Source organism: Seriola dumerili, unplaced genomic scaffold, assembly GCF_002260705.1.
Source record: "Seriola dumerili isolate Sdu_G_001 unplaced genomic scaffold, Sdu_1.0 BDQW01000044.1, whole genome shotgun sequence".
Lineage (NCBI taxonomy): Eukaryota > Metazoa > Chordata > Actinopteri > Carangiformes > Carangidae > Seriola > Seriola dumerili.
The window spans coordinates 7102215-7123942 of record NW_019174299.1 but is presented as its reverse complement, the minus strand read 5'-3'; the positions used below and the strand labels follow the sequence as shown (position 1 = coordinate 7123942).

The 21728-nt window shown below is 40.1% G+C and overlaps 1 protein-coding gene across 1 annotated transcript in view; it reads left to right on the top strand.

Annotated features, from left to right (window-relative positions):
• Positions 1-10883, top strand: part of LOC111217666 (ras-associating and dilute domain-containing protein-like) — a 29310-nt gene extending 18427 nt beyond the window's left edge. Inside the window, exons 11-16 of the mRNA XM_022739633.1 lie at positions 535-679; positions 2600-2781; positions 2902-3280; positions 8838-8965; positions 10336-10475; positions 10579-10883. Of these exons, the coding sequence (XP_022595354.1) occupies positions 535-679; positions 2600-2781; positions 2902-3280; positions 8838-8965; positions 10336-10475; positions 10579-10675 (1071 nt within the window). The 3' untranslated portion in view covers positions 10676-10883. The remainder of the gene's footprint in view (positions 1-534; positions 680-2599; positions 2782-2901; positions 3281-8837; positions 8966-10335; positions 10476-10578) is intronic.
• Positions 10884-21728: the final 10845 nt, after the last annotated feature.

Below are 21728 nucleotides of genomic sequence, written 5' to 3'. Positions count from 1 at the left end.
GTGAGGAAATAGTCGCATTTCATGATAAGAACTTCCACAGCAACCTGAGAGGCTGAGGGAAGAAAATGCAAAGTCTACACTTCTCATGATGCACAGAACAAGGACCACGAGTTAAATAGTTCTATTAAATGCAGCACTCACCTTTTATGTGGGGTGCAGAATGAACACAGGATCGGGCTTTGAAGAAAAGCTACCGTATTCACCAGCTTTAGATTCAGACTGAAATATTTTCCCAAGAAGCTTTGTTACCACATCTGGCCCCAGTGGTGACAGGGACAAAGACTATTTACTAGATCATATAATTGGTTTAAAATGCTTTGAATGCAAATGAGAGAGTAGCAATGACTTTTTTCCTTATATGGAAACAAACATGTTGGTTTCTCCCCTGTCATTCTCACAAAGACTACAAAGTACTTCAGTGGCTCTTTCTGAAAACGAAAACATCAATGGGTCAGTTTTACAATCCCGCATTTTATGTTCATGAAGGGGTTTGGCGTAAGTTTGTGTTTTCTTTGCTGTTTTCTGCCGGTACAGGCGTCCTGGACTTCTCTCAGGACTGAGTTTGCTGCCCTGAACCCGGCCCAGCTTCACCACATGCTGAGGGAATATAACTCTGGTAAAGCCTGTCCCACCGGATGGACCCCATCACCGGATGATGGTCAGGACGCTGTTAGGACAGGTGAGGAACAGACATAGACCAGTTTACAGCTGAAATAATAGCTGATTAATCGATTTGTTGATTGACAGAAAACCAATTAATAGTTTTATTAATTTTCCAAACAAAAATGCCAATAACTCTGGGGAGGGGGACTATGGGGATTTGCAGCTTTTCTTTCATCATATATCATAATAATTAAAATTATTTAAAAATGAATTAAAATTTTTTTTATATTCTGCGTTTTGGACTTATGAACAAAACAAGCCATTAAAAGACGTCATGTTGGGCTTTGGTAAACTGGGATTGTGACATTTCAGTGAGTCAATCTTTTCAGAAACCATTCTGTCTCTCTCTCTGGAAAATTCTGACCAGTATCAGCACTGGGGCTACAACTAATGATTGTTTTCCTTATCAATAAACTGCCATTAATTTTCTTGAGTGATCTACCGATCTTTTAGTTTAAGAAATATTAAAAAGTTGTCCCAGAATGTCACAATAATAATATCCCAAAGCCTGAAGTAGTGTCTTCAGTGTCTTTAGATTGTTTGATTTATCCAACCGACAAATCCTTTGTTGTCTCTGAGCATCTGTTTAGCTGCTAGTTGTCATTGTAAAAAATCTTAATGTTGTAACAGTAATAAACCTTGATCCGTGTCTCAAACTATGCCATGTAGGGTCCTTCATTTGAGGTAATAGGGCTTGGAAAGTCCTTGAAAAGTCCTTGAATTTGATGTGCAAGAAAGTGTGGGAACCATGATTAAAAGTTAAAAAAGAAACCAAAGAGCAAAGGGCAAAATCCATTTAAACTTTGGATTATGAAACTACTTTCTTCCCTTTTTCTGTGTGACAGTGTGACATCTGCTGTAACCAGACTCTCTTGTCAGCAGGAATCTGAACAGTCTATTGTGTAGCCTCACATGTTCGAACTTGACTGTCAGCGTGCTTGATTGCACACAAGACGTCATGGTAAATAACAGAGAATGTGACAAGTATCATTTGATTAAAAAAGAGAGAAGAAAAAACTCATAATCTAATGTGCTTCTTATTTTACTTTACATTCTCAGCTGTTTCGGACCTTTAAAATAAAGAAAACAACTAAATCTCTTCTTCTTCTTCAACCTCTTTTCAGTTGGCAAACAACAAAAGCCAGCCAACATCTGGTAAAGATGACAGCTGTCAGAATCATTACTTCATTTACACCCCCATCCAGTCTCCTCCTGTTCTCTGTGGTCACCTATACTATGTTTTAATACAACTGAATTCACAACATATTTTACTAAACAAGTTTGAAATAAATAAATAAATAACTACATTTTAATCAGCAGTCATTCCCAGGCTGCCGAGAAAATCCTTATGTTCTTATTGCGGCAGCGTCTGACAAAGTCAACATGAATCCAGGTTAAAACACAACAGCTGCAGTGTGTGTTCGCTGTGTTGACATTTAAAATGCTAAATCAGGCGACTAAAGGTTGTCTGAACTTAAATGGAGCCCCCCGCCTTCACTGGGACGGCTTACTTTATCAAAACCATCCAGATTTTTTACCTTTATAGACTCAGGAGGCTGTTTAGAAAAAGTTCCGTTTTTAAGGGAGAGAAAGTTGTTTCAGTCTGAAGGCAGAGCTGAAACGCAGAGACAAAGATCAGTTTACAAATTTAACCAGCTTAGTTTGGACATGCTGTGACTAGTAAGAGTAATCTAGTCTGTCCCCACAAATCGGCTTCACTTCACCTCTTCACTTCAGACTTGACTGCACCCTGCTGCGAAAAAATACCAGCAACCGATCCAGCGGCGGTCCTGTACTTTTTATTTACGGCTCTTAATTAGGTGTTAACCCAAATACAGCAGATTTACTTGGGGATTGACTTTCATTAGAAAGCTGTAGTGAAGGTCGGGTCATTTGTGATGGATGATAACGGGCAGGCCTATATCTCATCCTGCAGGCGACATCCTGGAGAGCTTCGACAGCCACCCGCCGCTCATCCTGCCCAGCAGCACGTTTCACCTGGAGCTAGGTAAACCCATTGTGGAGCCGGCGCTGTTTGAACAACTCGGTCATCTGCAGGAGTTCATTCGCCAGCTCCCCTGCAGCGAAACCCAAGCTGGACCGGATGTGGAGGAACAGGTAACAAGCTCTCTGACCCCAGAACTCAAAAATATAACGAGAAGGCTACAGCAGTCAAGAAACGAGACGCTTTGATGTTTCTACATCTGTTATTGATCGACTTTTATTTCCCAAACTCAGGCTCTCAATGGGACAACTACAGACAGCCAGTCTACGACCTCACCCTCCATCAGAGTCTTCCAGGATCCTGCCCATCAGGGGGTCTCTGACCTGGTCACCTGCCTCTCTCCTGAGGCAGACCTGGACTGTACTGCCCCTGCAGAGCCCGCTCAGGTCAGAGGATCTCACGGCGACCTGAGCAGCTGTGAAGCAGTCCTGACCCAGAAGCTAAAGAGCCTGGAGCTGCAGAACGCTCTCCCAGGACAGGTTGACATGGGCTACCACAAGAGCCTGGCGCTGGACCCGTCCTGCCTGCTCACGCCACCCAACACCCCCCAGGGTATGGAGCTGGCCGAGCTGGAGGCTGATCTGCAGGAGGGCGCCCGTCAACAAAAGAAAGGTAACTGAGGGCAGAAGTCAGACAAAGGCAGAAGATCCGCACAGACATGAGAGCAGTACATTTAAATTTGATTCTGATGATTGGTAAATCAAATGTGATCAACTTATTTGAGAGAGGTGTTGATCACAGCTTCTCAAGTGTGAGGATTTGCTGCTTTTCTCTGTCACTCACTACAGAATACACATGCAAATACACAAGGCACAGACAAGTGAAGAAAACACCTTCACCAGTTCTACAACTCATGTGCAGCAATGTGAAGAAAATGTATAAAACACAGACCAGCTGAGGAGCACATTCATCAATTTGACAACATATATGCACCATAAAAAACTGGGTGTAAACAGATACACAACACAACCATATATGGAGATAAAGACAACACAGGCAAATACCAAAACACACTGAAGTTGACTGTTCATAAGTGGTGTCTGATGTTTTCCTCATTTGATATTGACTTTACGCTGTGTTTTCTTTAGCTGCAGTGAATTGAGCTCTCAGAACCGTAGTTTTACACAGTTTCGTTGTATTGGACAAAATAACCATGAATAATAAGTTTAAAGTATTTTATTCAGGATGCACTTGGGCTGCAACTAATACTGTTTTCATTATTGATGAATCTGTTGATTTTTGGCTGTGCGAGGGAGAGTGGTTGGATGGTTTGTCATATTATTTTCTACAGATATTCTGGTCTTCAAAGCATACATTATAGTCATTTTAAAAATAGATATGGCTTCAAAGATCCTTTAAAGATCCCATCAACTGAAACCTGAGAACAGCAGATGATACTTGGGAGAAAGAGTGTGAAACAAAGAGCAAACCACCACACATGATGACAAACCGAAAGCATCTGAAAAAGCCCATTCATGGCTTCACATGCACACAGCAGGTTTTGATTCAAATAACACGCAGCTCTTGTCACTTCAGCTCAAACCTCCTCCTCTTGTTTCCAACATCTTGGAATGAGGTCACCGGTGCTCATTCCTCCCAAAACCCCATTTCCCTCCTCTGACTGACTGAATCTATTAAGGAAAGTATTTAGTGACTTGACCTTGTGGACCTGCTGCATATTTGTCGCCGGCGGTTCCAGGTCCACATAAAGGTGCCCCGACTTAAAAGAGGTGGAGCGCTTCATCTTTTACTGACTGTGGAGGTCAGGAATTTCAAGTGGAAGGCCATGCAGGGTGGGTTCGCTGTGCAGAGGAAGGAGTGTTTCCTCTCCCACCCCTATTGTTTTTGGACGCCTCCGTCATTAGGTCATCTGTAGGAGTCAGAGGGAGTCAGTGTTTGAGTCAACTACTTCAATTTTAAAGTAATATACACACTAAAAATTTAAATGCAGCTTTTGTGCGCAATTTTCCATTTTTACATCATTTCTGGACAAACTGGCGGTCAGAGTGACTAAGCGTCAGGCATCTGGAGGGGTGTTCCCCCTGACAGCAAGTGTGTGTCTGTGCAACACTTAAAAACTGACTGGAAACATCGGAAATTAGAAGAAAAGTTTAATGATAATGCTCAAGTTTGACATTTTAGGGACGTCACTGCCGAGAAATGTTCTGTCAGTTTCTGTGGCCATGTACATTTGTTTATTGTTTTATTGTTTTTTTTCCATTTCCGGTTTTGTCTCTTAGCTTCTGGTTGTTATCGTCGGCTTTAGCAAACACAAATCAAAAGTCATGGTCCTGGGCCACATTTTGTAGGATTTTATTTTTTTTTATTTTTAGGATTTCGTTGTTAGAAGTCGAACAAACATTCCCACTTACATTTTTACAAACTCTCTTAAATTTCTACACGTTTCCCAAAACAGAACTGAGCAAGTTCATGTGCAAGGGCTGTCACTTCTTATTAAAAATTGTGTCATGTGTGGAAGTATTTGGGTTTTAAATGACCAACAGAGTTTGTTGACTTTATGGACAGCGTTGCCTTACTGTACTACGAAACACGTGGCGCAACATCAATTGTACAAGCTCGTCTGACTGTCTGTACTTTGTGTCACACTCGTCCTCAGGACTTTTGCCAGAGGTTCATAAAAAGACCATTCACTGGTCAAATAGCAAGATGTATAGATATGCAGCCCGGAGTGTGTTCGAATCAGTTTAGACAAATTACGCGCCAGTTTGAATTTGTTCGAACTTTAGCTCGGTGTACCGTTAACAGCTTGTAAAGGTCGGCTGTCTGTGGTGCCGGAGAAAAAGATAACTACATTCTAAAGGAACAACGTATGTATAGCTGTCTGTAAAGTGCGCTACATGTTAGAAATCCATAAGTCACAATGAGTAAGTGTTGTAAACAACAGAATTTAGTTTTACACTAGAGTGATTCATAAAAATGATTCTCATCGTTAGTTAGAAGTCTGGCGTTTTCAGCTAACTGCCTCTAATGATTAATGTTAATGAGAGGATGTCATGTTTTAGCTGCTGCTTGAGACAGAAGCTATCATGAGAGGTAAATAGCTGAAACTTAAATTTTACACAAGTCAAATCAAACATGAAGGATGTGTATGTGAATTCTTAGAGAAATTCATTTTAACCACAGTCTGAGTGGTGGATCAGGAGGGAGGAGCCTCTGCAGTATCTAATGAGCCTGGTTGGTCCAGAAGCTGAGCTCAGATTTGTACCTTCAAAACCACTTTTCATCACATGTGATTGTATTTGTATGTTAAGAGGTTCAACCTGTGTTAATGTGCTCCCTAACAGACCCCCCAATGTGGTTTTGTGCAGTTACAGAGGGGGTTTAAGCTGAAGGATTTTGTTGATCTTAATCAGATATCTTTACTCTCATTGGTCACTTGTTGCTTTGTGTTTTCTCTGTTAATGCTTTTATCAAAAGTAATTTGCTGAAAGGGTTTGAGGATTACGTTGACAAAAAGCCATCTGGCACAATCTCTTCATGTATATCTGTGCTAATAGGCTGTACATTCAGTAGTTTAATACTTTATCAATCTACACATATTATGTAGAGGTGCAATTATTTTGTTCCTTTATTTTATTTCCAGTATTCCCAAGTAGGTTCAAGATTTTTACCCTTAGATAATTTCTCATCAGGATCTGGCGAATGCCTCAACTGCATTAATTTGTCATTTTTAAGATAGTTTAGTTTAGAAAGTTGAAGATTGTCTGAGTTTACAGCTACTGTATAGTTGAAACTAGACAAAATAATTTTGTTTATGAAACTTAAGGAGTAGTGAAAAATGTCTATTATTATTTCGTAGAATTTAAGGTATTTGAGCAACAGATATTCAATTTACTATAAAGTAAAACCAGAAAAAGCAGCAAATTCTCATCAAATGTTTGATATTTTTAATTTCAAAGAGCACTGTGAATGATCAATATCAGTTGATAATCAAAATAGTTGCCAATTAATTTTTTGTGCAACCTATATGTAATGGTTTAATATTTTCTAAAAAATCAAGAAGACTTAACTCTGTAATAAAGGAAATTAAACCACTATTGAATATAGCATTTACATTATTATATAATATATATTAGTCATTGATTTTTTTCAGTGTCAGAAAAAAATTTAAATTCTAAGATTTTTATAGGAAATTTGATATTGTTTGTTCTTTGATAAATTCTCATAAGAAACTCAACTCTCTAAACTGCATTAAACTGTCATTTTGTATTTATATATAAGTTATATATTACACTATTATAACATATAGTATTGTCAGTATTAATAATAGTAATAGTAAAGGAAAGCACATGGTTTATTTCCAATATTCCCCATCAGTCACTGATTTGAGATTTTTTTTATAAAATAGTCATTTTTAAAATAGTTTTGTACAACTTTACAGTTGTAGTTGAAACCAAATTAATTCTATAAATCCTAATCTGTAATAAAGATAATGTTTTTACCATTGAACTAGTTCAGGGAAGTCCTGGAGTTGTACCCCCTGATGGGAACTCTGTTATATCACACGGGCCGTACCTCGGCCTGCAGTACGTCTACCTCTGTGCTTTTGGCTAACAGCTAATGTTATTTTCAAAGTTTGGTAATCCTTTAATCTGGCCCCAAGAGTTACAGAGAGGTGGTGATGTCAGGAGAGAAAAGAGCAGTGGCCGATCCGTCATGGGAATTTACAGTTGGGTTGGTGCGTGGAATCTTAATCGGGGGCGGCATTGTTCGGGTCAGGTCCTGCGTGGGGGGCAGACAGGCTGCATGTTGGGAAAAGGCGGAGGGAAGTGGGGGTGAGGAGGAGGGGAGCAGGAGCTGCAGGGGTGGGAACAGGTTGTTTGGGAATGTTACTGTCACTGGAAGTCCCTGTTACAGCGCAGCAGGATGGTAACGAGTCCAGAGCAACCAGGTCTGGTCTCAGCTCAGTGGGTCATTTATTTCATTTAAACACTGTCTGAAGTTCACTAGAGCTGAGCTCATCGTTTGGAGAACAAGGTTATGGACAATATTTAGTGAGCTGTTCTGTCACCACTGATACAATATCTTCAAACGAGACTTAAGATTTCAGACTTTGGACTGTTGGTAGGACATTTGAACCAGTGTTGTAGTCGAGTCACTAAACCTTGAGTCCGAGTCGAGTCTCAGGTCCCCAGAGTCCAAGTCCTGGACTCGAGCACTACAGTGTTGATTTGAAGACATCATCTTGGACTCTGCTAAGCTGCAATGGGCATTTATTCACTATATTTTATAGACTAAACTATCAGTGGATAATTAATAAATATAATGTGCAGATTTAGATTAATAACAATGAAATGTATTGTTAGTTGCAGCCCCACTTTTACTAGATTCTAATTCTGTTTAGGAGTTTTGAGAGTTGCTGAATCTCTACAGTTCATGTTTGGTCCATGGGAAAACTGAGTCAGTAACACATCAGAAGAATGGTCCCAGACGTTGATTTATGTATGGCACTTAATACATATTCTATTTAAAGTCTGATTAGTCAGACATCAGTGTTAAACATATAAAATAAGGACTCAATCATGTCTACACACATGTCCTCACACAGTGATTAGTCACAGAAGGATATAAAGAAGTAACCAGTTCAACTGAAAACTATGTGTAGAGGTTTTATAAAATAAATGCTAAATTGAACTCTGGGGTCAAACTTATAAGTTTACTGACAAGTTTGTTTATTCTTGTAATTTGTCATTTCTCTTTTTTATTCTTGTATTTCAAACCAGAATTCTGTGTTAAAGAATCACACTGACCTGAGAACATCTGATTGTGTCCATGGTGGATTCATTAAGTTGTGAACTTTTGCTTGTTGTGTAGGGGTCGTGTAGGGGTATCATTTATTTTCACTATAATTTCATCCACAATTACACAATGTATGACTATTACTTTCTGTAATAAATCTACATCTATGAGCAAAAATCTTCTTAGGTCAGGGACCCTGGGACAAAATCTAATCAAATGGAGGTCTATAGTTTAATTTGTGTATAAGTAATAAGTGTAATAAGTGATTCTGCTGTTTGCTTCTAACTGACATAGGAGTTAAAGTTGTTTATGTATGCCACTTACTATTAATCCTCTTTACTCTGTACTTACATTATATTTAACACCACTTCGTTTTGACTCGATCGCGTGTCTCTCTGTGTTTGTGTAGCCAGTGGATGTGCTGAGAGGAAAACAGAAAATGTGGAGGAAGAAGAAGAAGGAGAGAAAGAAGAGGTGTTCACGGTGGAGCTTCACAGAGGACCTCATGGTCTGGGGCTGGCGCTCGTAGACGGAACGGTACGACGTCTTCTACTTGATATTATCCATCATCCACCTGCTCCGTCCTCTCTCTTACGTCACAGTTATTTAATCACAAGTAATCACAGTGGAGTTTCGCAGAGTTTCAGTTGTGGTTTACAATGAATTTGCTCTTATGGTTTAACACAATTTAATCCGATCACGTAGCCAAGAAAAACCTTGTGTAGCTCAGATCTCATGCAACAGACTAATCAGATCTGACTTTAAACTGCAGGGATTTTAACTGAACAGACTGAAACTACAGAACACATTTAACCACACTGTAGTGTATGTTGCTACATCCCAGTCTCATGGACAAGAGCCAGTATGGTACAGTGATACAGTTGGAGGGCAACCCATTAATTATGTTTAACAAAATCTTAGTGAGACTGTTCATAGCTATAGAAATGATGCTTCCATAGAGCTGAGACATTTAGATGATTGACAGAAAATTTATTGGCAGCTATTTTGATATTTAATTCATCGTAAAAATGACAAAATTTTCTCTTTCCAGCCACTCAAAAGTAAATATATTTAATAATATTAATATATTTTCTTAGATTGCTTTGATAGTAAACTGATTCTTTTGGGTTTTAATGTGTTGGATGGACAAAAAAAAAGTAATTTGAGGAAATGTAACAGACGTACGGGCTCAAATTAGAGTTAAAAAAGATTTTATGATTGTAAAGTAATGTCCATAAACAATTTCAGAGTTTGTAGTTGTAATTCAAACTGTAAAATAAATCAAATTAAACATCAATTACTGGTGTTTCTGCCCAACAAAAACGATGGCAACATTTAGAAACACATTTGCAGTCGCACAGCATTACATTTCCATACAGTTTGAACCGAGATACATGACTTCATCTTTTTAAACAGAGGAGAGTGAGCAATAGACCACGTCTCACAGCGCTATCGCTGCACAGCCTTCGCCTGGAAAAATATGCAACCCCCCCGTTTGTGTGAGGTGTCTCTTCAGGGTTGTGGTTTTCTTCCCAGTGGTTCTGTAGCCGCAGAGCTTCTCCCCTGATAATAACTTACAACACACTCACATTTTCTCTCGGTGACATTATATTTGAAGTGGGTCCAGATATCAACCCGTTTTGTTGCCCTCATCCTGGAGGATCTTCTCTAGCTCTGTCTGTCACAGTTTGGTTTGGTAGTCTGCCTACTGCTGAAACAAATGCCACTCTCTTCTGATTGGCTGACTGTTTTCTGAGTGATCCAATGAAAAATGAGCACTGACGAATATATTTAGCTATTAACGAAATTAACACAATTAACAGCTCAAAAGGAAATATCAGCACACACTCTGCCTCCACAGATGATGATGATGATCTTTTCATTTTCCCTGTTTTGTCTTCAAATAGAAAACCCCACTGAGAATGAGCGGGATTTATGTGAAGTCAGTGGTTCCTGACTCTCCTGCTGATCAGTGTCAGAAACTGAGAACAGGCGATCGCATCCTGGCAGTTAACGGCATCAGCTTGGTTGGAATGGAATATAATGTGTAAGTATTAAAATAAACTACATTATATGATATGATATTATATTATATTATATTATATTATATTATCTCACACACACTTACCACTTTTTGTTTTTCATTTCAGTGGTAGAGAACTGATTAGATCATCAGGAAACTCGCTCAGGCTGCTCGTCGCCAAGATCGACTCAAAAACAAGCAGCAAGGGCTCGACTAAATGCTGAAGGAAAAAACACTGACGATCAAGTGCAACCAGGAATACTGGAGGATGTGAGCTTCATATTTCCTGCTGCATCCAAAGTCAGTGTTTCTCACAGAATGGATTCCCTGACCAAAGGAAAACACTCTCCCTGCTTTTTATCTCATTCTCACTGTGAGATAGAGCATGTAGGTGTGTGTGTGTGTGTGTGTGTGTGTGTGTGTGTGTGTGTGTGTGTGTGTGTGTGTGTGTGTGTGTGTGTGTGTGTGTGTGTGTGTGTGTGTGTGTGTGTAAAAAGCATCGAGGCAATCAACCAAAGCAGCAGGACTGACTCGTTTCGCTCACACCAAACAGACTGTGGGCATTTTGCTGGCAGATGGATGGTGAAGACAAGTTTTTTTAAAAGCTCATTTTGCTGTCCCAGCTTCTTTCTGGCCTATAAACAAACTGTCGGGCTGCGCTCCACTCATAAACCAGTGAAGGTTTGGTGGTGAAGAAAATAGCTGCTGCTGTCTGTGGCTGTTTGCAGTCTTGAAACATATATTTCACTCTGAGAACAAAGTATTCTGTCTGAAGAGCTGCTGCAGGATCATTCGTGTCTGGGACTGACTGGATTTATTTTGAAATTCATTTTTAAATTATGGCTTTAAGGGCTATTTTGAAAACTGTGAAAACTCCATCTTACCGATTCATTTAGTCTGTGAGCCCCATTCAGACAGGATTAACATTAGGGGGGGGGGGGGAAATATTCACTGTTTAATTAACTGATCGTTCAATACGGGTTTTGAACCATCAGAAAATTACAGGAGATGGTCTGTAATAGCAACAACAAAAGAGGAAGACAAAGCCTCGCCAGGGGGGCGCAAGAGAGTTTGAGGGGAGACGTGTGCCAGATACCCCCCTGGAGAAATAAATCCAGTCCGAATGGGGTTTTATTGACTCAAAAAATGGGATTTTGTTTGCAGAAGTACAGAAGAATTTGTCACTGGGTTTCAGGGTGACATGGTTTCATCTCTTTCCAATAGAAATATACTGGAATAATAATAGCATTAATATACTTTTACAAGAAAAAAACTGAATTATTACACTGTACTGGGAGATTTTATTCTCGTTTTCAGGAGGAAAAACTGAGGCTGGATGTAAGTCAGTATGATTGTCTTTACTTTGTTGCAGTTGGAGATTTTCATTGCGGCCTTTAGAGCATTGTTGTAAAAATGCCATCTCTCTATTGGATGAATCACTGTATGTGAGAAGTGTTACAACAGCAGGTTAAACCTTAAACTTTTTGTGATTCTTCATGCTTTTAAAGTGAAAGTGAAATGATTGCATCCTTAAATTTAAAGAGGCTATAATCGGTATTTTTATTGTAACAACTGTAATGTGAAAGAGGTCACTCATGGTGAAGAAACTATAGAGAATTATCAGGTGAATCTGCAGCTGCCCTCGGCTTCATGAAGCTTTAAAGTGAGTTTCAGTTCATTTTTTAACTGTCCGGCCCCACGACTCTTAGTGTTTTGGTTCACTCTTACCGCTCTCATAGTGTTGTTTTCTGTAAGAAACAGATGTAAAAAAAAACCCACTGTTCACCACCTGCTCAGCAAAAAGACAATTAGATATCTCCCTCCAGAGCTGGTGGACGCCAAACACAGAGCTAAAAGAGAGAGAATACTGGACAAACATGACTCCACATGAATGATGTTGCTCTGTACCTGCTGCATGTGTAAATATTCAAAGGTTAAGGTTAAAAGGTGGTGATATGTCAGTGTTGTGTTCACTGAGAAACAGCTGGACAATAACGCCAAAAATATTCTTCCATAGAAATGAAGGGTCACAAGTTTGTATCTTAGTCTCTGAAAAGTTAAAGTTTCAGAGATGAAAGAGATTCTTCACAGAGGGGGTTGCACCCCGGGAAAATGGGACAGTCCGTCATAATGTTGAGATCTTTCAGTAGAGACATTTACACTCATCTACACACACATATGTACATTAGTTATATTGATATTATTCCTTTATATTTCCTTTTTATCCCAAATGTAAACAGTGTTAAAGTAAAGTTCAAGTATATTGAAACATAAAAAGTATTCAATTTTTTAATATTTATATTGTGCAGTATTTTTGAACCTAATGAATAAAAACTATTTTCACTTTGAAAACTGTCGTTTTTGTTGTTTTGTCCTGAGGCATAAATCTTCTCCTGCTCTGTGTGTTTGTTCACAAATGAAGCAGCTGCTGTTGCAGTGAATTATATCTGCAGCTGGGATCTAAAAGCCGGTCTGGGTGGAGCAGCAGAGAAGCTGCTGGGTGTGTCGGCTGCATGGCACGCTTTAGCAGCCGCCACCAGCCACTGTTTATAGCTGCTCTGTGGTTTCCACCAGCCAAGCACTTTCCACTGACTCCAACACAGCACAGTTCAGCCTCTGTGGCCCCCCCGAGGCCACAGCTAAAAACACTGCTTTATGTTGGAATAAAGATTTGAACACTCTGGCTGAAATTATATCCCTGTGAGGACACATCAGAGTGTGTAATTAAAGTGGAAGCAGGCCACAGGCTGCTGAGTGTGAAGCTCCCTGCAGCTCTCGCACATAAATCCTCTTTTAAGACCAAACTTTCCTGATTGTTCAGAGTTCAACTTTATGTTTACACGGCAGGTTTTAATGCTCAGGTCTGAATTGCTCCTCACATTGGGGTGGGGCGTTATTGTACGTATTTATTCAAACATAAAGAAGACGTTGCAGAAGTCTTGTGCAGGTTTTTGCAGTACTCAAGTGCCTACTTGAGTAACATATTTCCAGTAATTTCCACAGGACAGGCTTGGTTCGTCCTGTCACCCCCACAAATACAAACACTCTTCATGGTACAGTCCAGTTCAGATGATTTGTTAGAAGCTGAGAGAAGTAGCACAATTAATGAAGACGTTAAATTGAGTTATCTAGAAGCTCTTCAGTCTCCACATGTGAAAGGATTTTTCTGACTTCAATCTCAGAATTCTGAGTTTAAAGTCAGACTTTGAACTCAGAATTATATATAAAAAACATGTGGCCCTAATCCTCTTCCATAGTAGACTGTGCATAAAAGTCTCATGGTCAGTTTTTCTTTTGATAAAAGGATCCATCAAATATTTGTCACATATGTATCATTAATGTTGTCAGTGTCACTAAGAATAGGCACGTGTGAAGTTTCTGCCGTGTTTGTGGTGTTTGATCATGTCGTAAACTTCGAATCTGGACCTGATTGTTGGCATGAATGTGCACTTCCATACTCGAGACCACAAGGGTGAGTCCTGGGACAGACCCTGTGGGGTGATGAAGGCTGAATCCAAACCTCCATCCTCTGCACTTGGGGGCTGAACCCCCAGCAGACTTGGGTCACTCATACAGTGACGTCTTCACATCAATTGTGCAAGGGGGTAAAATACACCATGACCTCATGGTGTGGTATCTGTCTGAATGGTTCTCGGGGTACTGATACTGGTACCTAAATGCAGGACTTGTGCACAGAAAACCACTTGAGGCTCCTTGCTGACTTCCTCAGGGATTTACGGAGAATTCGCTCATTAAGTCTGTGACGCTTCGAGTGGATGTTTCCTAAACATATGGATTCAGCCGAACAGACAGAGGGAAGGGAGGGCTGCTGCTCGCACTAGTTTTACTTGTGCTGCTGTGTTGAGGAGACTGGGGGGAGACCGATTGGGTCAGAGCTACTAAGAAGCTGAATGAACCCCCCCGCCCTCCCCAGCACACTCCTCTATTGTCTATTTGTCTTCAGGGAGCATCCGAGGACTGAACCCCAGTACAGGAGGAATGTCAGTTTCTTCAGCCTCCTCGTCACCAACCACCATTAGAAAATAAAGTAACCTTTTGTTTGAGCTCCATTCCTGCTTCTGAGTCGTGACTCACCTGGTCTAAAGCCCCCCCCCCACACACACACACACACACACACACACACACACACACACACACACACACACACACACACACCCACCCCCCTCAAAAACCTCACAAGGTCATTGTCATTGATACACATACGGCACGAAAAGGACCAAAATTAAGGATGAGAGCAAAGCAATAAACACGTGCAATAAAACAAAAATAATTGTAGACTAAAACATTAACACAGAGTGAGCGCTCTAACATTGACAGCAGTAACTTGGATGTTAACAAGGTCCAGTGTATTTTATCCTCTCCTCTCTAGCAAACTTGACATGCTGGTGGAATTTCTTTAAATGTGTCTGATTGAAGTCTGCAGCGACGACGGACAGGTTTACTGATCGCTGACGCCGCTCTCGCAGGTAGACGACAATAACAACAGTGGCTGCTGTGCTGCACACACCACCACCACTGCAGCAGGAAATAAACTCCTAGGTAAAACTGGCAGAATACAGATTTTGACCTGACGATGGAGCGAGATGAAAAGTTAAAGGATCACCAAAGCTATTACAATTCATCCTGAGGGGAACATGAAAACCACATGTCATGATAATCCATCCAACAGTTGTTGAAATATTCAAGTCAAAACCACAGATGTGAACCTCATGGTGGCGCTAGAGGGGAAAGTTACAGGATCACCAAAGTCAATGGGATTCATCCTCTGGAGAATGTGAATGTCTGTACTAAACTTTATGGCAAACATCCAGTGGTAGTTGAGATATTTCAGTCTGAACCAAAGTGGTGGACCGATCACTAGCATGGCTAGAAACACTGTCAGACGGTTGTGTAACTTATGGACAGTGTCCAGTCCTCCTGGCAGCAGAATCTGGTTTGGACCTGAGGTAGTGGTCACAGTTGAGGACTGGACAGTCTGTAAACAAGTCTGTAGTCGCAGTACACAGTGTCCTCTGGAGGACTTTCCTTACGTCCTCCTTTGAAGCCACACTCTTCCAGGGGAGCTCTCCGGGGGTCAGGTGGGCCTCCTCTGCGGGCTCTCTGCTCCGGAAAAACCTCCAGCCTGGAGGTCTGGGTCCCGACCCGGTCCTGGATGATCCTGATCAGGCTGAAAACTCTGCTCCTGCTTGACAAAACCACCTCAAAGTTCCCTGGAAAGGAGTCGAAGGGAATGAGTCTGACACTCAGACGGATGAACCTGTGCGTTGGTGACAGCTAAAACCTGACTTTAAATCACGCACATTCACTTTTCTGTGGCTGTTCAGGGGTTTTGAGGTGGTATTTATATTTTTTTTACTTGGAAATAAGATTCCTGTGAGGCTATACAAGTGGATCTGTAATTATGGGTTACATGACTCCACCAGACATTACATGTTTTATAGACCCTGACATATTGTCTGTGACATGTCTGCACATTGCATTCACTTCACATTGTGTACATTAATGGTAATTCAGTGAATTCAGCAATACACTGCATCATGTGTGGCAGCTACTGCAGAAACACACACACACACACACACACACACACACACACACACACACACACACACACAAACAAAAAAAAACAATTATGGAGCCAGGTCAAAAAAAAGCATCAACACCTGTGTGAAGGTCTCAGTGAGGCTCCTCTGTTTGCAGAGCTGTTGGGTCTACATGTGTCCTGGAGCTGTAATTTTGGGGACCTGAATGCAGGAGGCGGGTCACAGAGTGATTTACTGCTGATAGCTGAGGGTCAGAAATAACTGAGTGGTTAACCTCAGACATGGAGGTTTGGTCGCTGCAGTTTGTGGCTGAACGCCAACGCAGAAGCTGCTGAAACTGTTTTTCTTTGGGACACATCTGATGTCTGTCTGGCTGTGTGGCTTTATTTTATTTTACATGATGTTAAAACAAGCTGTTGTTCCTTCCATTCATTCTAAATACAAGTGACTTTATGTCTGTATTTACCAGGGGCTGAGGAAGCATTCAGATCCTGCACTTGAGTAAATGTACCACATTAGATTGTTTGTATTGATGCATCAGTCATTGCAGCATTTTACAGTTGTAGCTGCTCAAGGTGGAGCTGGTTTTAACCATGTTAAATATAATTAGTTTAGTGCAGTGGTTCCCAACCTAAAGACTGTCTGATGAAAATCAAGTCTTTAACTTTGCTAACATGATGTTTTTATATATTACAGACATATGATGAGTGAAATATTCATCAACCCCATGACTGAGTGTTTCCACCTTGAACTGCAGTGAACCAATGACAGTCTCATAAAAACAGATTCAGGGTTTCATATGTCACAAGCCTAAGGAACCAATCCGGTCGTCAACTTGTGGGGACAGGGGGCGGGGCTAAATAAACCTGAAACCTTGTCAGTACAGAGAGCCAGAGGTTGCGTTAGCACAACCGCTAACACTGTGTCAGCCACTGCCAGTTACAAACTAACAAACCACATAAACAAATAAAAGATGCTAACTGCACTAACCGTTCTGATCCGTCTGCTAGTCTCTGGTTCTGGTCTCAACAGACTCCTCATCTGAGTCTGGGTCTGACTGAGGCTCAGACATGTTTCCTCCTCTAACCATCTTGATACTCTCTGCTCATTCACCTGTACACCTGGAGCCAGCAGGTGGTGGGAGGGGCTCAAGGCCTGATCTGGATTTCTCAGTGAGGAAGTAAGAGTATATGAGCTTCAGACCCAGTTTTCCTTTTTTTCACTTTTTATGTGGGAACAAAATATGAATCATAGCAGAGGATTTTTACAGACTTTTAAACATGTCTGGAGCGGAACTTTAAAATGAAAATATTCAAATGTAAGAACCTTAAAATTGTACTTAGGTCTTGTACTTGAATAAATGTAAATATAACTGCTGGGAAATCTTCATCTCTGTCTGTAAAATTGTCTCTAGTTTCACATTTTGTATTAAAGTACACTGACACCTGTCTGTGTCCGGGCTTAAGGGCTGATTATGAGCACATCTCTTCAAACAGGAGATGTCCTCTGATAACGGACCATCGGTCTCTGTGCTGCTGTGACTCCGTCCTGACAATGATGACAAAAATACTGAAAAAACTTCATTAAAAAAATTAATTAACGCAGAAACAAAACAAAAAAAAAACAAAAAAAACAAAAACAACAACAACAACATAAAAAAAACAAACAGATACACTCAAACAAATTAAATACTTAGTTTTCACCTTCATCTCTGACCTTGTCTGTTGAAGTCTTGATAACGGATCACATTGTTGTCGGATTTCATGTGGAGCTGAAACTGCTGACAGGGGACGCCCAGGCTCATCAGACCTGCAACCAGAGACACATCGGTCAGTGAGACAGTCTGACGTGTCACAACAGTCAACTTGTACACATTAAGTCTAGGTTTGATGAGTCCTCCCTGATATGGGAAACAACATTTAAACCCCTGTCTGCAACATGAACATAACGTTGGCTCGGTGAGTCTTAAAGCAGGGTTTCGCACCTTTTGTTGACAGTGTGAAAGATTGATTTGTTTTGGAGACTTGTTGACGCTTTCATAAATTCAATGATAAACTGGTGGTGAGACAACTAATTATGATTTCTTGTTTTGAAAAGAAATGTGCTTGGAAGCAAAGTGCTGTTGTGTTTACCATTAGATAAATGACCTCAGCAGAGGCAGCGGCCTCTTTGCGTCTCGAATGTCACACTCTGTTTTGATTTTGTCTCTGCAGGATGAAATATATCTAATTCATGAATAAAACAGTGTTGAGGGGAAAAACATCTTCCAGGGCTCTTCTGTTTTGTGGTGTCTGAAATGATACAAAAGTACTGATGTTCTTTATTTGAGGATCTTATGAGCTAATGTTATAATTATATATGTGGGTCCTCAAGTCTGAACAAGTCTGCAGCACAGATACATCTCAAAGATATGTTTGTGGAAATTACACCCTTTCCTAGTATGACCATGAAATTCTTGATAAAATATTCTGTGGTTAAGGAGGAACTTAATATAACCACCATCAGTTTGAAAATACCTGGTCAAATTGAAACCCTTTTATTTCTTTTTTGCAACGTGAGGAGTTTTGCACCACATACTGTTGGTTTTCTTGCTCTTTGAAAAGAGGTGACTCCCAGTGAATCACAGTCTGCACCTCCTGAGCTGCAGGTCTGAGCTCCTTGGAGCCCCTCAAATGTCCTTCAGTACACATGTATAGTTTTCTCTGTGTGTCTGAAGTTTGACAGACAAAAGGGACATTGTCCGGGCTTAGTTTCCCAGAGCCAGCTGCTCTTATCTGTGAGGGGATGAAAGGAAGTGAGCCACTGCTCCCATTATCAAAAGTCTGATTCACAGTACCCTCCCTAAATACTCCAGTACAACCACACTGTGGCATTTGGTTAATACTGACTCACTTATCTCTTTCTAATTTCTTTTTTCCTTCAAGATTATCTTCATCTGACATTCGAACGGGCAGAAATGACACGGCAGTTTATGAGCCCCCACAGATCCTTGGTGTATTATGCCAGAAAATAACGTAATTGTTTAAAAGAGAGCAAGAGGAAGGAGGGGGGGGGGGCTGATCCAATTCGGTCTGTGTTCCTGAGACTGAAATGCTGATCAACCTGCCACTGATGATCAAAAAACCACTGACTCATCTCGTCCAGGAAACAATTTAGTACAATTTGACATATTGCCATAATGTAATCCTGTTTCAGTTTAAAAATGTGAGATGGAATGAGAGACTCGCATTATCACTCTCAACAACAAGTCATAAACATAGTGAAGCATTTAATGGGATGTGTCTGTTTCTTAGATTCATTATTTATTTTTCTTCTCTTGCTTTTCTTTGATGGCGTTTCAGGGTCGCTTCTTTTTCTTTGTTGTGTGAGCTGCCATGTTGTCTGGTCAAGGACGAGGAAGCTCTTTGTTTACAGGAGGTATGAGGTAGACTACGGTATTCACTTGAAGAATGGATGAAATGCTGTTAGTCATGCTGATAGAAGCTACAGTGAAATCACTGGAAGTTGTATTTTTCCATCACACTACAGTTCAAAGTATCAGGTTTCCAATAACAGAGGTCGTCAAGGGTACAAGCCAAATTGAAAAACTATTGAATGTGAGGTTAGTTAACCTTTAAACAGGAAACACATTGCACAAACCATTTCTAACAAACAAGTGTGAAACTAAAAATAAGTATGGTAGTGGTTTGCGACTTTTTTTTTTTTTTGTCAGAATTTCATATTGATCCACAGACCTGTCAGATGATCTCCTTCATCAGCACTATTTTTTTATTTTTCTATTATCTATTACCTTCAGCTGTTTATTGCGATCATTAAGCTCAGCCATTTCAACTATTTATCCATTACTTTTTGTTAACTGTTTCAACTGTTTATCTGTAACTTTTAGCTAATTACTTCAACAGTTTATTATCTGTTAGCTAATAATTATGAAAGAATCTGTAATCAGTTTCAGATAGATGGATCTATATCTATATCTATTTTTAGCCAACAACTTTTATCCATAACTATTAGCTGGCTATTTAAAGTGTTTATTCGTTACTTTTTGCTAACTATTTAAACCGTTTATCCATTAGCTAAAATGTTTATGTTAGCTTCTTTTGGCTAACTATTTCGACTGTTTACCCATCACTCATCAAACTATTTCATGTTTCTTTTAACTAACTATAGATGTATGTTCCCAATTTATCTTATTGTTTATTCAGGACTTTTAGTCATTTCACCAATTTATTCATTGTTTTTATTTATTTTTGAATTTATTATTGTTCATTGTTTCAATTGTTTATCTATTCCAACCATTTACACATCACTTTCTGTTTTTTCAACTATTCTGCTCACTTGCTACATACACTCTTAACTTGTGGTACAGACTGACTAAAAAAAGTGGACTGTTTTTTTTTTTTAAATTCAAATCTTAATTTCTATTTTTAATCTCTATTCTTTTCAAAGTGCTACTTCACAATATTTCCATGTAGCCCCAAGAAACTGCAGAGGTAGCCCCTCGGGTACAAGTATCCCCAGGTGGGAAACACAGAAGGATGGATCCAGACGAATGAAAAAGGATGGAGCTTGGATCTGTATTGTACAGTAGATTGGAAGTGTATTTTGTGACTGATCTTGTTATTGGTTCATCTATGACTGGACATACACCACAAAAAAACTTTAAGATATGCAGACACCCTGATTTACGATGCAGTCGAATGATGAATCTTGCTATATCCCAGCAGACTCCACATCACAGCAACAGTGACAAAAAGAAAGAATAGCTATGACGATTTCGCGATGGCTCATCCTTCCTACTCATCTTAAACAATGAAGGCAGGAAACAAAGGCAGTGACCAGTTAAACACTATGAGGGCGAGTGAGCTCACTGCTCTCCCTGGCTTCCTCAGTCCCAGTCAATGTTCCAGTTTATCCCAGTCACAGGACTGGGAGCAGGGGAGGGTTCCTGAGATCGAGCCCCTCCCTCAGACTCAGACAGGAAATCCCATCTGGAGACGAAGGTGTATGAGGAAAGACTGACTTGGAGGGGAGCCAGTCAGGATGCCTCTGAGTCTGGGCAAAGGCTGATTCACGGTGAAAGACGAATATCGTTTAGTGAAAGTAGTAATACCATGATGGAAATAGATACAGTTGTAGTTGAAAGTTCATACCAGTTGTAGAACAATTAGTCAATTAAAAAAGTGGAAATATAAAGAGAAATAAATGAAAGAATAAAAATTAAAAAAGTAACTTAAACAGAAAGAAGTGATGAACCCGGCTGGGACGCACTTGTTATTCAATGCTTTTAACTTCAAAAGTCACAATTGGGCATTGAGCTACAAGTGCTCTCAGGCAGGTTCATCGCTTTTTAGTGTCCCCTGTAAACACTTATTTGAAGATGTTTTCTGAATGTGTTTGTGTTTTGTCTATTTGCACGCGTTTTCTTAAGTTGCAGTGCGTTGAGCTCTCAGGTCCACCATAATCGAGAGGCATAAAAAAAAACACAAATTGACACAAATTTACAATAAATAGGCACCTCACCTCTCCTCTGAGGATGAAAATCAAAGAAGGAAAGACATTAGACTGCGAATTAAAAAAGAGCTTTAATAATTTTCTGTTTCTGACAGAAAACACGACATGATCTGTTTGAGAATAAATGTGACACACTCTTTCATCTTTGCTGTTATGAAATTCCGGGAGTCTCGTGCATATTCATGCCTCTCCAACAGGCAGATCA